Raw genomic sequence first — 14,193 nt, forward strand, 5'->3', positions numbered from 1 at the left:
GCGACTCGAGATCGACTTCCGGGTACGCCATCCTCGTTGCCGCATTTGATGACTTCTCGCCTCGCAAACAGTTCACCTTGGCAGCCGTTTTGATTCACCAGACTTGCCTGACCAGTGGTGTTGATTTGGCCTTCACCGCTTCCGCAGCTGTTAGCTAACAGAGCCCCTGAATTTTGCCCTTGACGCCCCCCCTGTCTCCACTTTCAGCAACCACCACGGCAACCTTTTTGAACTGTTCGCATCTCCTCCAAAACACCAGACATCAACCATCACAACCCCGGATTTTTAAACTTCTGATCAACCGGCACTCACCTTTCAAGAGTGGAGCTTCCCGCACTTCTCGGTCCCATCCGAGCCCCAGATCCGCACGTGGCGGCCCAGCTTCGCGTGGTTTCCGGCTCACAGCCTAAATACAACGCTCCACAATCACGACAACAGCAACCACTCAGCACTCAAGATAACGGCGTGCGGCCCAGATGGTCGGGATCTATGACAGCGGGCCCTACGAGGACCCGTTCGCTTGGGCAGGGTCCGACCTGGAACTGGCCCTACTCGCCCAGCAGCAGCAGCAGCACCACCACCACCACAACCAGCACCTCGCCGACCAGCTTGCCCGGTCCACGCCCGAGGACCTCACTTTTCCCACCGGACCAGTTCACCACCCCCAACAACATCATGACTTTCAAATCCCGATATCACCCATCGGAGGGATTCCAAAATCAGCAGCAGCAGCAGTCTCCCTCCCGCCGACAGACCAGGCCTACCTCTCCCTCCAAGACTTCGAAAACACCACCATGACCGACACCGGTGGTATCCAACCCTTTTCAGGCGACATGGACCTCGATCTCGACCTCGACCTAGTCGAAGCCCTCGGCATCCCACCCTTCCCCTCCTCAGCTGAACCTCAGCCATCATCCATGACAGCAGACACCCTCAACATCCAACTAGAAACAGCCCGCACCCTCATCTCCACCCTCCAGGCCTCCCTCTCCAAAATCACGCGCGAGCGTGACCAGGCCCGCATGCAGCTCTCCACCGCCAGAAACGAGCTGTACACAGCCCGCCAAGTGGAAAAACGACTCCGGGTGGAAAGAGACGAGGCTCACACGGAGAGGAAGCAACTCAAGGGGCAACTGGAAAGTCTGAAAAAAGAGAGGGCGATGGGCAAGATGAACGAGGGTAGGTTGAGGAGGGAGAGGAACGAGGCGAGGATGGCGTTGGTTTTCAGGGGGGTGGGGATTCTGCCTCATGCGGGGGCGAGAGGGATAAGGGTTTCTCATCAGGGGGGCCAGACGGGGTTGGGGGCTGTGGGGTTGGGGCCGGGGGAGAGGGATATGGATAGTATGGATGAGGTGGGGGGGAGTGAGGGTTTGAGGGAGGGGGTGGGGTTTTTGGGGGGGACGTCGACTGAGGAGAGCTCGCCTGCTGGTGGTGAGGACGGGGGGGAGCAGGCTGGGGCGGGGTTGGTTCAACCTGACGGTGTGAAGGAGGGGAGTTGAACGGTTGTCTTGTCGGTTGGCTGGTGGATGTCTTGATATGCGTGTGTTGGCTTGGTTCATTGTGTTTGAGCTTACCTGGGTAGGGCTCGTGTAACATCAACAGAATGACATCGTCGGAGTGATCTTTTAAGCGTAAAGAAATCTTATGACAGCATGCATTCAAGGTTACCGTTTGGGCAATTGCCAAGCAGGTATTGTTGATAGGCTGTTTGCTCAGCCACCCAGCCCGCAATGCTGCCAGATACCACCAATCATTTGAGGCACAGCCTCGTTGGGCTGCTCTCCATTCATGTCACTGATGGATTTCTCTGCTGCCCCAAAAAGCAACTGTTTTCAACCCAACACTTATTATCGCTTTGTCAAACACAACGCGGCCATTGCTCCACGTTGACATCAAACATCTCCTGCCAATACAACCACAAAGATGGCTCAAATTACGAGGACGGGTTCTCCAGGCGAAGTCTCAGACATTCTACCACGATCCTCTACAAATACCTACCAGTATTCTCCCTTTTCAAAGGACGCCGAAAAATCTTCGATACGTTTAATTCGACTTCTTCCAGGATACCCAAGCTCGCCTGTCGTTGTAGAGCTTGTAACAGTTCCACTGGATCCAGGCAAAATACCGTATTATGAGGCCGTCTCGTATGTCTGGGGGACTTCATACCAGCAGTACGAAATAGCGTGTGATGGTCTGTCCATGGCTGTTAGTGAAAGTGCTCTGTTGGCCTTGAGACGGTTTCGATTTGTTGATCATATCAGGTAGGTAGGTGAACCTCTATTTATGCTGGAAACCGAGGCTGATGCGACATGGCACGCGTTTCAGGCTTCTCTGGATCGATCAGATATGCATCAACCAGCAAGACGACAAGGAGAAGTCCTCCCAAGTCATGCTCATGGGCGAAATCTACGGAACTGCGAGCCAAGTCCTGGTCTATCTCGGGGAGGCCGACGACACAAGTGACAAAGCAATGGACTACATCTCTGAGCGACGCGCACAGCAGGAGGAATGGCCTCGTCAGTTTGTGGTCCAGGTCTTGTCACGTCCCTGGTTTAGCAGGGTCTGGATCCTTCAAGAGGTTGCTCTTGCCCACACATCACTGGTCATTTGTGGCGCCAAATGCGTGCCGTGGCCTTGTTTTCCCGAATGGTGGACACGAAACGAATTGCTACTCGGGCCCGAGGTCAACCCGCCGCCTGTCTTGTCATACGGACTCAGTGTCATGAAGCGCTTTACGCTTTTACAGCAGCTTCACGATACCCGACATAGCAAGGCCACTCTGGCTCTTGACAAGATATACGCTCTCTTGGCGTTACTGCAGCCCGAAGACAGGATTGGGGTTCTCGTGGATTACAGTTTGTCAACGGCCGAGGTGTACACCTCGGTCGCCAAATCAATCATCGAACGGACCAAATCATTGGCCATCCTGTCCGGAAAAGAAGAAAAGCCCTATGTCGAACGGGAAAGGCTGCCGTCCTGGGTGCCAGACTGGGGTACCGTCCCCTCCACCGTATCACTAGGGCTAGCCAACAAATACCTCGACCCCTTCGACGCCGGAGGAAAGCCAGCCTGTCGAGTAAACATCAGCATCCCCCTAAACGGGCCACCAACGCTACACTGCCTCGGTATTACCTTTGACACGGTCAAGAAATTGTCTCTTTCCACCATGCGTCCCGGCCAAGACGCAGCCACCAACAACGTCGAAGTACTAGTAGATTGGCTAGACCTCATAAGCGGATCTTCAAGCTCTGTCGTGTCGGAAACCGCCGATTATCTGATTGGCCAATTTAACCAAAACCTCCGCGGCGTATCCTCATACTCCCGCAGCCCACCACAACCTCCAAAATTCGCCTATTCACTATGGACAACAATACAAGCCCTCTCCACTCCCACCCTGCAGCTCGAGCCAGCTGAACTTCATGCAAGAAACAACCGCGGTGAACCCACCAGCAGCACCCTAAAATTCTGTTACGAACGCAAGCTCTTTCTCACCCACAGCGGTGCGCTCGGACTGGGCCCCCCTGATCTTCTCCAAGGCGACACCGTCGCCGTGCTGCTTGGAGCACCAGTGCCCCATATCCTACGAAGGCTCCCATCATCAGAACAGAACAACTCCGCCAACGTATATGCTCTCGTTGGCGAGTGTTTTGTCGACGGCATCATGGCCGGGGAGGCTCTCAACCACCTGCAGGATCAGCTCAAAGAGATGGGACATCGATGTCGTACGTTTGCAAAGAGCTGCTCCAACGCCCCATTGGAGACCTTTTGTATCCAGTAATTTGTTAAGCTCTTTTTCTTTCTCTCTCACGTACGGTAAACACGGGACATTAAAATGAGACAAAAGAGAAAATAAACTCGAGACTCTTTCACTTTTATTCTTGATTGGCTTGATGAGTGCCATCTACTACAATACATCATGCAGGTAGCTAATCCTGACAAGGTTTACTTCAACAATAAGCTACAAAATTCCGCCTTCCCTCAACCCCCAATCTCAATAACCATCCCAGGCCAGTATCGTGGCCACAAAAAAAAACAGCAATAATCGTACATTCGCCGGATTCTTTCTCTATTTGCCCAAGAAGCTTCACCATCCATCAAGCCAATCATCCTCAGCGGATGTCCACTGCTGGTCTCCGGATGCTGTCGGCCAAGGCTCAGATATCGTCGTCTCAGCCCCCGCAGCCCCCACGGCCGTATTATTCGACAACGACTCCACCTCAGCCTCCCCCGTATCCGAATACCGCTGGCTCATCTTCACATTAGTGAGCGGCGACTCCCCCCGCAAAACATCCGATCGAATCTCCTCAGCCGACCGAGCCGGGATGTAGTCCCGCCAATCGAGCCCAAACTTCTTCTCGCGCCTGCCGTTGAACCGAGCCAAAACTGCCCCGAGCTCATCGTCCGTCTCTGTACCCTTGACATGGGCGAACCTGAGCACAGGCTTCCTTTTCTTTTCGTCTTGCTCTGTGGCGACTTGCAAGGCTTTCCAGCACTGAAACATCCCATAGAGAAAGCTGTTGGTTTCTTGCAGACCGCGGAAAACGGCGACACCGTCATCGAGAGACTCGGGTGTGTCGGCCCCTGAGACGGAAGGGGCGGGACTGTCTAGGCTCGAAGCTGACGCATTCGCCAAAGTCCCAGAATTGAGACTGGTTTGTTGAAGGAGACCCTCGACGTGTGTCAAACTTTGGGCGTGGCCATCATTTTGGTTGCCAGCCGGATGTGGAGGAACTGGAGGGGCGGCAGTGTTGGGGGTGTGGCTGGTGTGGGTGGTTGAACTATCGTGGTTCCATGGCTGATATTTCTCGCGGTCCGAGCACGAGGCGGCAAACGCCTCCATCTCCTCGTCGGTCCAGAAGCGAATCAAGTTGTAGGGCACCTCAGAGGTTTGGGCCCAGCGCTGGTTTTCATGGTGCGCAACGTCTTTGGCGACACGGCCCAAGAAGCCGCTGGTTGACAGGCTGGGGCAGCGACTTGGCTTGCACAGGGCCGGGAGAGCGAAGACCTTCATGCTGATGGGTAGAAGGAGGACGACCTCCTCGACCGTTTTCAACAAATTGTTGCTCATGCTAAGGTTTTCAAACATTGACCGATTGAAGCGTGAGCAGAAGATAGTTGCCGGGACCATGACCTTTTGAACTCCGTGGACATATGACTGAGCATCGACCGAGCTCATACGCAGCACCCCGATGGCATGGCCGGTAAAGAGAAGGTAGTCGCGATCAATGTGAACATGGTTGTGGAGGGGGCTCTTGAAGCGTTCATCAGCAGAGCGACTTGACCGCGATGGGAACGCCCGACGGTTCCGGGTGTCTCGTTCAGTGGGAAGAAAGTGGAGCTCCTGGGGAGTATCCGCGTAAAACTGGTGGTTCTCCTCGTGGACCCTGCAGTCGGCCAGACATCTGAGAGCGACCTCACGACTCTTGACGCATGTCTGGGCCAAGACACGAGCCGAATGGATTTCTCGGGCCGGTGGTAGGAAGGTGGAGACCGGGATGATGCGAGGGACCTCATTGACCTCAAGTTCCATTGCCATCTCCCAGACCATAACTTGGAGCTCGTCCGGGAGCTCTGGGAAGCGGGTGAATCGCCAAGCCGGGACGCTGGGGACCATGGCATCCATGTACAGGCGCAGATATTTATACGGGCCGTTTTGTGTGCCCGGCAATGGCTGATCATGCATGTTGGTGGGTTGTGGTGATGCCATTGTTATCTCTGGCAGATGGCGGATGGCGGATGGAGAGGTGGTGATCCGGGAACTGGGCGTGTTTGGTTTCGTCTGGTTCGATTGTGGGTGAAAAATGAAAAGCGACGATGCCGAGCTAAAGCGGCAACGGGACCGCAAGAGGGAGAGAAGGTGACGCAACGTCAAAACAGCAGGCCACAGCAGAGAAGGGCAGGGTAATGGTAGACCGTAGGGAAGGCGATAAAGCGAATTGGTCGTAGTCGAGTAAGGAAGCCTCCTCTCATTGCCGAATTCTCCCGAGCTACTCAAGTGTTGATATGGCCCGGTTTGCGTTGCTCAGACAGGCCACAGGTTGTCTGGTGTCCCGTGATTGCATCGAAAAGCTTGGCGGTCGGGCCGACGATCTGCGGAGAACAATGGGGATGGGACCCGCGGGTGCTCCGCTTTGCGCCGGTTGCAATCATGCAAGGACATCGACATGGTATTCCTGGCGGGCAGTCTGGAACAGCAATGATGAGGAAGAGAGATGCAATTATTTCACGGAAGAAAGGAGGACGGGACACGGAAAAGAAAGATAAGATAACCAATGCACCATTCGCCAAACCACGTGCATGTGGGTGATCCGTGCAGTGTTCCACAGGGCTGCTCAGATCTCACATCCGCCCCCACCTCACTGAAGAAAGGCTCTACACATCTTCTTCTAGGCTTCCAGGTTCTCACACATTCATGAGACAAGCTGAAATGGGTCTTGTTCTGCTTTGTTTACTTGTATTTTGATATATCACGACCAAGAATAAAGATTATATCAGTCACGTCATAAACCTCACCTCCTCAGAGCCTACTCTCTCCCAGCCGCAGCCCTACACAGTGTTTCACAAGTCTCGATTGGCTGTCCTTGTTGCCGGATAGCATTCAAAAAACTCAGCCCCCTCCAAGCCCCAGGTAAAATCGGGACTGCTGCGGCACAGCGCCAGAAGCAAGCCCAGTCAATGCCTTCAACCTCGAACTCTCGCATTTCAACCGTCGCACCCACCTGTTGCGCTGCATACGCTCCCAAATTAAGCATACTCTATCCCGCGCAAACCAGGCCCCCAGAGAATGTGGCGTCACAGAGGTTGTTGCTGCGGTCCCATCCCGCTTGGGGCCGGCGCCGAGTCAAAATGATAAGCTTCCAGCTCCCAGGAGAGACATTTGGCTACCGTCTTTTGCTTCCCCAAGCCTAAGCTCCCAACTAAAACACCAGGCTGTACTCATGTGTGGCCTCTTTCATTTCAACCCAACCCAACACCAGACAGGGTGAACTTGCGCCATCAGCGGCATGGAGAACCCCACACTCTACAACCCAACCAACATTACCCACCTCTCCAACCTCAGCATATCTTACCTTGCAGATGTGCTTCTCGCCAAAGGCAACAATGCCACCCGCGACGGCTTCGGCTGCCGCCCCGCCTCCTTAATCCTTCCGCTTGACAATTTATCCATTTTGGAACTCGAACCCAACCCTGATATCCACATGAACCTCACCGTGGGGGTCAATCCAACCCAGCTTGATCCCGGGGTCTCTCAGCTGAGGGATATGGCGAGGGGTCTTTTTCCTTATCCTCTGAATGAGTCTGGCGTCGGAGATGTCGTCAACTGGTGGACTGACAACACCGAAAACCACCCAGCTGACACCAAGCGGTTCTTGGGCGCTGTGGTCAACATGTGTGGAGGAGAGTACTGCCGCTCAGGAAAAGTCACTGTCGGCAACCCAGATATTGTCGGGATAGGGGTATGTTCCTTGCCCAACATCATCGCTTAGCACCCTGACTGACATCACCACAGATGATAGTAGCCATAGGAATGCTCCTCTGCCTCACCGTTGCCTTCTCCCTCTTATCCTTCGGCCCTTTGATCGACGTCGTTGCCCGCGCCCCTTACACCACCCGCAAAACCCGCTTCTCCCTCCGCGTCTCCTGCATCGGCACCGTCGACGAGCTCTTCTCGGCCGTGTTTGTCTTTGCCCTGGCCGTCATAGTCTCAACGTTTGTCTTTCGGTACCGAACCGACACCCGCTTCGATGCGCTCATGGCCAACGCGCTAAGCCAGCTCTGCAGCACCACTGTCATCATGCTCGCCGCGGCGTACTGGTGTCACAACCAGCACCGGCCGCACGCTACCGGGTCGGTGTTTCTCATTGCCGTCCTCACCATCGCCCTGTATGTCACCCATGCAGGAGTTGCAAACATGAGGGCGAGTGAAGCCGAGATGGCATGCGGCATAGGCAAACAGAGGGTCAGTCTTATGAAAGGCGACCCCTTTGACATGGAGAAATTCCACTTTGTTCCCGTGGGCTTTGGGAGCTGGTTTCTGGCCTTGATTGGTGCCGTGTTTCACCACCCGTGGATGAATAGGTTCAGGCCGACCAAGGACCACAAGATGATTTGGAGGATCCTGTGGAAGACGGTGGGCAGCTTCCCTACCGTGTTCGGCCTGATTGGACTGGCCGTATACATGGCGTATTTTATGAATACGTGGCAGCTGATGAAGGAGAATTACGGAAAGACTTTTAGTCAGAATGTCAAAGAGTGGGGTTTTGGACAGTATCTGGCTGTGTTTACCTGGGTGCCGCCGATTCTGACGTTTGGACACTTGTTTATCTCTGGGATGGAGAAGGCGATTGAGCAGAGGTTGCCGTATGGATGGACGGCCGTTAAACTCCACGGTTCAGTCGACTACCGCGGTGATGATAGGAAGGATGATGATCAGGGGGGGAGTAATTGGACAGGAAGTCGGAGCTCGCGAAGTCGTGTGCGGGAGGTGGACAGTTTGGCACAGAGGCACGAGATGGGGGAATTGTTGAACACATCGCCAAAGACGAAGACAGCGACGCCGCAGGAGATGATTTACCCATTTCCCGAACAGAGGCCGGGGCAAGTGGCGAGTCCGATCATCCCGTTTCCAGAGGGTCCTGGGCAGATGCCAACAGCGTATACGCCAGGGAGTTTGTATGATCCGGCGCATCCTCAAAGGTCCCCGAGATTCGCATATAACAATGGGGCGGGTCTGGAAGCCAACACGGGGTATCCTGCCACGCCTACGGACGCGCCTGGCTATCATGAGCCACGGCATTGATGTACGACTACTGTATTGGTGTTATCATTATTGGGTATACCCGGTTGGAGACAGGAGTCTGGAAAGAAGGGGGCATATGCCAAGATTTTGCTAGATTTACCAAGAGATCCTACTACATTTCACTCTACCACCACACCCCTAGGCTGCCTACTCATGCAACCTCCAATAATACTCCCCCACGTGCTTCCCATCCAGCACCCGTTTAAAAATCTCATGATTAAACTTGGACACCGAATCCAGTCCCGCCCCAGGCGGGTCCCACACGGCAAACACCACATCGGTCCACCAATCCACCGCAAACTCATCCTCCCTCAACACCTCCAACCAGCACAACGCCACATCCTCGGCCGGGTTCTTGTACCTCCTCCCGCACCCCACCGCCCCAAGAACCAACCTAGTATGCCTGTGCATCCCCGCCACCCTCAGCGTCAACCTCATCCTCATCTTGAGCCTTTCTCTGTCAGTATACCGATGAAAAGCCTGCTTCGGCCTCGTCCTCCCCAGCCCAGCAGGCACCATGTAGGTTTTTGTCTCGGGGCGGTACTGCGCCCCCATCGTGATGGCCGCCACGACGGGCAAATTCTCGGGGTGGTCCAGATCGAGGAAGCGACCGGACGTGTCCCGACGAACAACTTCAACGTACGGATTGTAGAGCACAGAGGTGTTCATTCCCACCGGGTGCCGCCCCCGTTCTAGACTCATCCCGAGAGAAGTCCTATAGCACAGACTCTCGCTCTGAGAGAAATCCCCGTGTCTACTACCCCGCCTCTCGTTCCCGGAGGGGCGGTCTACGTCGCTAAAGTTGAGGATTAATGGCCTGAACCGGACTGGCTGTCCGTCTTTGGGGAGGGGAGGTGGGTCCCGCTCGGGGAGAGAGAGGGCCGCTTCAAGGGTGTCCATGTTGACTACTTTGACGGTTACTTGTGGGTTTTTGGCCGGGCGGATGGAGGGGTCGAGGCGGGTGGTGTTGGTGAAGTCGAATTGTTCGCATGTTTGGGCGTGGGAGGTGCGGCCGAGGCGGGTGAGGATGGAGGGGAGGACGCGGCGGGTTTCGGGGCTGAGGGCGGTGAGGTGGGCGCGGAGGATGGGGTTGATGGAGGGGTCGATTTGGGGCGGGGGGCTTGAGGGGGAGGGATCTGATTTGTTTGGCGGGGAGGAGGGGGACCGCGACCGCGGCCGCGACTTGGACCTGGACCCGCGGGAACAGAGGGCTCGGAGGGTTCAGAGTAGTCGGTTACTGACTCTACGTAGGGGGCTGGGGGGCGAGGGCCGCGGGGTCGGAGGGGTGCCAGGGGGGGTGCGGGGGGCAGGTTGAGGTAGGGGACTGGTGGTGCTGGGCGGTAATCCTGTGGAGGAGGGTAGGTCACCGGGCGGGACGAAGGGGCAGGGCGAGTAGGTCTTGGAAGCGCAGGGAGGGATTGAGGTCTAAGTCCTGGAGCTGGAGGCGAACGTCTCATTGTTGGAGGTGACCGTCTAATTGTTGGAGGCGAACGTCGATCACCGTGAACAGGATCAGTTTTGCTAATAGGGACAGGACGTCTCGCAATCAGAGGAGGAGGTCTGCCAGAAGGGAGAGGTGGTCTCCTATTGGAACCCTCAGCTCTGGCAGGGGAAAGAGCAGGTCTTGGACCCATAGGCAAGGCGTAAATATCAATTGCTGATGGTAGCATGTGGCGAGGCCCCCCGCCGACGCGCCTTTGGCGTTGCCATCTCCCGGGAGGGTTGTAATCAACCGGTTGAGGTACCCTGGGGTTAACATGATATCTGCGTCTGGCCTCGTCTGGGTTCAGCCTATGATCCCAGCCATCTGGCTCCTGCCGGTCCTGTGGCACGCTATCACCTCTGAAGCTGCCAAAAACCCTCCTACTCGTGCTGAAGGGAGATAAAACCATTATAGATTATGTGTACCCGAACAGCTGGCGATGACCCTCTTTTGCAACTGAGGTCGTTAAAACATGTTCAGTGAAAGGAATTGTCTAGCCTTGGGCCGAGGGGCCCGTCAGCATCTTCCAAGTGCCAGCACAAAGACACTCGAGGTATGGTGAAAGGAAAACTATGTCCAAGAACAGCCACAAAGACACAATGTGTGGGCCCTCTGAACGTTCTGGGTCGGAAGCTCCTCAAACAATGCTGCCAGATTGGGAATCTCTAGTAAGTGAGTCTTTGTTCAATCATGCCCAACAGCCACTTGGCGACAGCCACCACAATTCACATATCGAGGTGGGGAGTTGAGGTAGTCGGTGTTAGTAGCCCACCTAGGTTCTTGTTTCATTATGCATTAGAGCAAGCTCTGTGAACCTTGGAGGGCCCACTTAGGTACAATTATTCAACATTTCACCGTCAAAATCCGTAACGATTAAAACTCAAAGCCCAGTGTATTTGGTTAGAGACTAGCGAGATCAACTCCTGCTGCCAAGTCCCGGGAACACTCCGGCATCCCTAGTACCTATGTCGCGGATAACGAGTTGTAATCAGCAGACATCCCCACGAACAAGAACATTCCAATGGTCATCGTAGCTGCCGCGCCCCTTGGAATCGTGACCCCGGTTAGTCTTACACGCTTCGTTTACAGCTGATGCGCCATCAGCGATATCATTCCACGTGAGTTCCTTCTCGACGGTATCCTATTCCTGATTAGCAGATATCAAAGGTAGGAATCTGGGCCTTGGACAACTTACATCATTGCACCAATAGATGGCCGAGTTCCAAGAACAGCTAACACGCCCGCAATTGTTTGGGCCTGGGCCGTTCTTCGGCTTGCCAGTGATACTACGCAGGTAGTTGATACCCCACACGATGGTAACCTTGTCTGCGTACTTGTAGTCCACGTTACAGTCGATGTCGTCCGGGTCGTCAAGGTTGGCCGTGGAGTCCAAGCTGGCACTATCGCCTGGGGGAGGAGTCACCCGGGCCTGGAAGGTGGCGTTCCAGTCGGAGTAGCTGGCGTCCATCTGGGCGATGGCCTCCTGAATAGTGCCGGTCACTGTAACGGTGGCGCCAGTGGGGTCGTCGAGGTTGACGGGAAGGTCCCAGGAGATCGGGACTATGCCGTAGCCCGAGACGGAGCCCGGCTGTTCATCGAGGGAGGTGGGAGCGGTATGAACAGCCTGTAAGACATGTTAACTGGTGAACTGTATTCATATCGCCTAGAGAACTTACGCTGATCAGGGCCAGAAAACCGGCGAAGATGGTGGAAATGGACAACATTGTGTCCGTGTGTTCAAGTTGTAGATTTGTGGCTGTTGGTTGTTGTTTATCGATGGTAGTGGGGAAGTGCTCTTGAGTGCGGTAGTGGAAAAGAAAAAGGGCGAAGGAGGGTAGAAAGGCAAGTATATATACAGTTGAGGAGAGAGTTGACGAGTCGGTGGGACTACTTCGGTCGGCCCCAAAACTCCACCACTGCTCTTCAGACGATGCCTTAGGCGGAGTTCATATGACCGGCACCCGATCTTTCCGGAGCAGATACGCCGCTTCGTTACCCCACTTGGAGCCATAAATCCCCTGATATGCCTTTGTTGACTGTTGTGCTGGTGCTCTTGATCTGGGTCTAATGACACCCACATTGCCCCAACGGTGAGCTCATGGTTCCCGTTGTATGGGGCAGGAGTACCGGGACTACGTAACAGGAGCAACCAGCGCTGCACGCCTGTGTGTTTACCGGGTATCTTGATCTACAAGTGGGCCTTCAGTCCTACCAGTTGACTGTCCATTGCATCACTCTCAACAAGATATACACCTGCGAGGGAGTCATGTAACGGGGGAGACGGTTGCAATGGGTGGGTTGACAACTTCGAGATCCTTGTTATATGGTACTTTATATAGGATCTCGGTGGCTACTTGGTGTGACCGCCATTGTGAGTGATATTTGACTAAGTGATGGTAGTGTCAGTGGTGCATAAGGTATGGCGTAAGAAGGCCATGCACAAATATAGCTGGATGATGTACACGTGGCAATTGCCTTAGGGCTAACTTCAACAAGTAGGTAGGTATAATCGCATTTCAATTCCTCGTGCTTCAGATGCTATTTAACAGCTTTTCCACTTCCTACATGTTTCACTTGCCCGTAACTCAGCGTATTCGGTCACAGACCAACGAGATAAATTCCTGCTATAGTCGCTTATAGAGTCCTCCAACTATCCCTAATGTTGCCGACAACTTGCCCCATTTAACAGCTGTCGTTGTCATAACGAACAATCACGTTCCACTTGTCCTTGTAGAAAGCCTGACCCTTGACATACTGGGCATCCCGAGAGCACTTCTGGAGGATGTACAAAGTCCCATCGGCAATATTATTCCAGCCAACCTCCTTCTCCGTGTCGTTCTGTTTCATGGTCAGCAGCAGCCCCACGATTAATGACAAGATAAACTCACGTCGTTGCACCACCAAATAGCCGACTGCCAAGAGCAGGAAACACGACCGCACTCGCCAGGGCCGGGGCCGTTCTTGGCCGAGCCAGTCAGACCACGGAGGTATTCAATGCCGCGGAGAATAGAAAGCTGGCCAGCCTCCTTCCACTGGTCAAGCTTGCAAATGTAGGACTCGGGATCATCAAGAGCCGCAAGATCAAAGGCGCCGCTGTCAACGGTGGGGGGAGGGGGCAGGTGAGCTTGGAAAGTTTCGTTCCAGCCGGGGTAAGTGGCATCCATCTGGGCGATAGCCTCCTCGATGGTGCCGGTCACTTCGACGGTAGCGCCAGTAGGGTCGTCAGCCTTGAGGGGGAGCTCCCAGGTAATGGGAACGGTGGCGTAGCTCGAAACATCGGGCTGGTCAGAGCGGATGGATGCAAATCCAGGGGCGCCCTGGGCAACCTGGGGTGGCTGTTAGCAACCTGGGGCTTTGAATCCTGGTTCAGTTACGATCAAAAACGTACACTGGCGAGAGCCAGGCCGCTGGCAATGAAAGCAGAGATGGAAAGCATTGTGATGGGTGAAGTTCAGAGTGGGTCTTGCGGCTGTCGTTGTGAATGGGAGACTGGAAGTTGTTGTCGAGGCTGGTTGTGGAAAAAGAAGAGGTCCAAGGGAGACAGGTTGCAAAGTATATATACGTGAGAGAGTTGCTTGCACAGACCAAAGAGAGCATCTCGGGCGGCCGCTTATCTCCACCGTGTTGTTCCGTGTCCTTCTGCTGCGGTTCAGACGGTCCCATCGGTTGGGATCTTGTGATATTCGTCCGATATCTCGAGAGCAGGCATCCCGTTCCGTTAGCCGCTCAGGGAACAGATATACCACTTTTGTCCCTCCACTCGAGGCCACAACATTTTGATGTCTCTTTGACGGGCATCTTGATGCTCTTGATCCGCGTCCTGTGACCTCCTTCCTCAACAGTCCTAAACCCACTTGCCCCCAATATTCAGCGCATGGTTTTCGGCTCAAGTGGCAGGAGCAATCGAAAA

The 14,193-nt window shown here is 54.6% G+C and overlaps 7 protein-coding genes across 7 annotated transcripts; 3 read left to right on the forward strand and 4 right to left on the reverse strand.

Moving 5' to 3' along the window:
* Window positions 1–476: 476 nt before the first annotated feature.
* Window positions 477–1,499, forward strand: QC762_506480 (uncharacterized protein; the record flags this gene model as incomplete). The annotated part of the gene is made up of 1 exon (XM_062891074.1): window positions 477–1,499. The coding sequence occupies one exon, from the start codon at window positions 477–479 to the stop codon at window positions 1,497–1,499; it is 1,023 nt and encodes a 340-aa protein (XP_062742460.1).
* Window positions 1,500–1,923: 424 nt separating this feature from the next.
* Window positions 1,924–3,778, forward strand: QC762_506470 (uncharacterized protein; the record flags this gene model as incomplete). The annotated part of the gene is made up of 2 exons (XM_062891073.1): window positions 1,924–2,261; window positions 2,326–3,778. 2 exons carry the CDS (start codon window positions 1,924–1,926, stop codon window positions 3,776–3,778), a joined length of 1,791 nt encoding a protein of 596 aa, XP_062742461.1.
* A 306-nt stretch (window positions 3,779–4,084) lies between these two features.
* Window positions 4,085–5,707, reverse strand: QC762_506465 (uncharacterized protein; the record flags this gene model as incomplete). The annotated part of the gene is made up of 1 exon (XM_062891072.1): window positions 4,085–5,707. One exon carries the CDS (start codon window positions 5,705–5,707, stop codon window positions 4,085–4,087), a length of 1,623 nt encoding a protein of 540 aa, XP_062742462.1.
* A 1,297-nt stretch (window positions 5,708–7,004) lies between these two features.
* Window positions 7,005–8,929, forward strand: QC762_506460 (uncharacterized protein; the record flags this gene model as incomplete). The annotated part of the gene is made up of 2 exons (XM_062891071.1): window positions 7,005–7,457; window positions 7,511–8,929. 2 exons carry the CDS (start codon window positions 7,005–7,007, stop codon window positions 8,798–8,800), a joined length of 1,743 nt encoding a protein of 580 aa, XP_062742463.1. The 3' UTR covers window positions 8,801–8,929.
* Window positions 8,930–8,947: 18 nt separating this feature from the next.
* Window positions 8,948–10,257, reverse strand: QC762_506450 (uncharacterized protein; the record flags this gene model as incomplete). The annotated part of the gene is made up of 2 exons (XM_062891070.1): window positions 8,948–9,989; window positions 10,043–10,257. 2 exons carry the CDS (start codon window positions 10,255–10,257, stop codon window positions 8,948–8,950), a joined length of 1,257 nt encoding a protein of 418 aa, XP_062742464.1.
* Window positions 10,258–11,101: 844 nt separating this feature from the next.
* On the reverse strand, window positions 11,102–12,338 carry QC762_506440 (uncharacterized protein). Its single transcript, XM_062891069.1, has 3 exons — window positions 11,960–12,338; window positions 11,479–11,907; window positions 11,102–11,424 (listed from the first exon to the last, which is right to left on the reverse strand). Exons 1-3 carry the CDS (start codon window positions 12,005–12,007, stop codon window positions 11,272–11,274), a joined length of 630 nt encoding a protein of 209 aa, XP_062742465.1. The 5' UTR covers window positions 12,008–12,338; the 3' UTR covers window positions 11,102–11,271.
* Window positions 12,339–12,782: 444 nt separating this feature from the next.
* On the reverse strand, window positions 12,783–13,719 carry QC762_506430 (uncharacterized protein; the record flags this gene model as incomplete). The annotated part of the gene is made up of 3 exons (XM_062891068.1): window positions 12,783–13,121; window positions 13,172–13,609; window positions 13,672–13,719. 3 exons carry the CDS (start codon window positions 13,717–13,719, stop codon window positions 12,966–12,968), a joined length of 642 nt encoding a protein of 213 aa, XP_062742466.1. The 3' UTR covers window positions 12,783–12,965.
* Between the last annotated feature and the right edge of the window lie 474 nt (window positions 13,720–14,193).

The sequence above is a fragment of the Podospora pseudocomata genome, chromosome 5, assembly GCF_035222375.1.
Source record: "Podospora pseudocomata strain CBS 415.72m chromosome 5, whole genome shotgun sequence".
NCBI classification, from domain to species: domain Eukaryota; kingdom Fungi; phylum Ascomycota; class Sordariomycetes; order Sordariales; family Podosporaceae; genus Podospora; species Podospora pseudocomata.

Coding starts and splice junctions, on each gene's coding strand:
- QC762_506440 (XM_062891069.1), bottom strand. CDS start 12,007: ATGTTGTCCATTTCCACCATCTTCGCCGGTTTTCTGGCCCTGATCAGC. Junction 11,908..11,959: donor GTTTTCTGGCCCTGATCAGC/GTAAGTTCTCTA, acceptor CATGTCTTACAG/GCTGTTCATACCGCTCCCAC. Junction 11,425..11,478: donor CCATCTATTGGTGCAATGAT/GTAAGTTGTCCA, acceptor AATCAGGAATAG/GATACCGTCGAGAAGGAACT.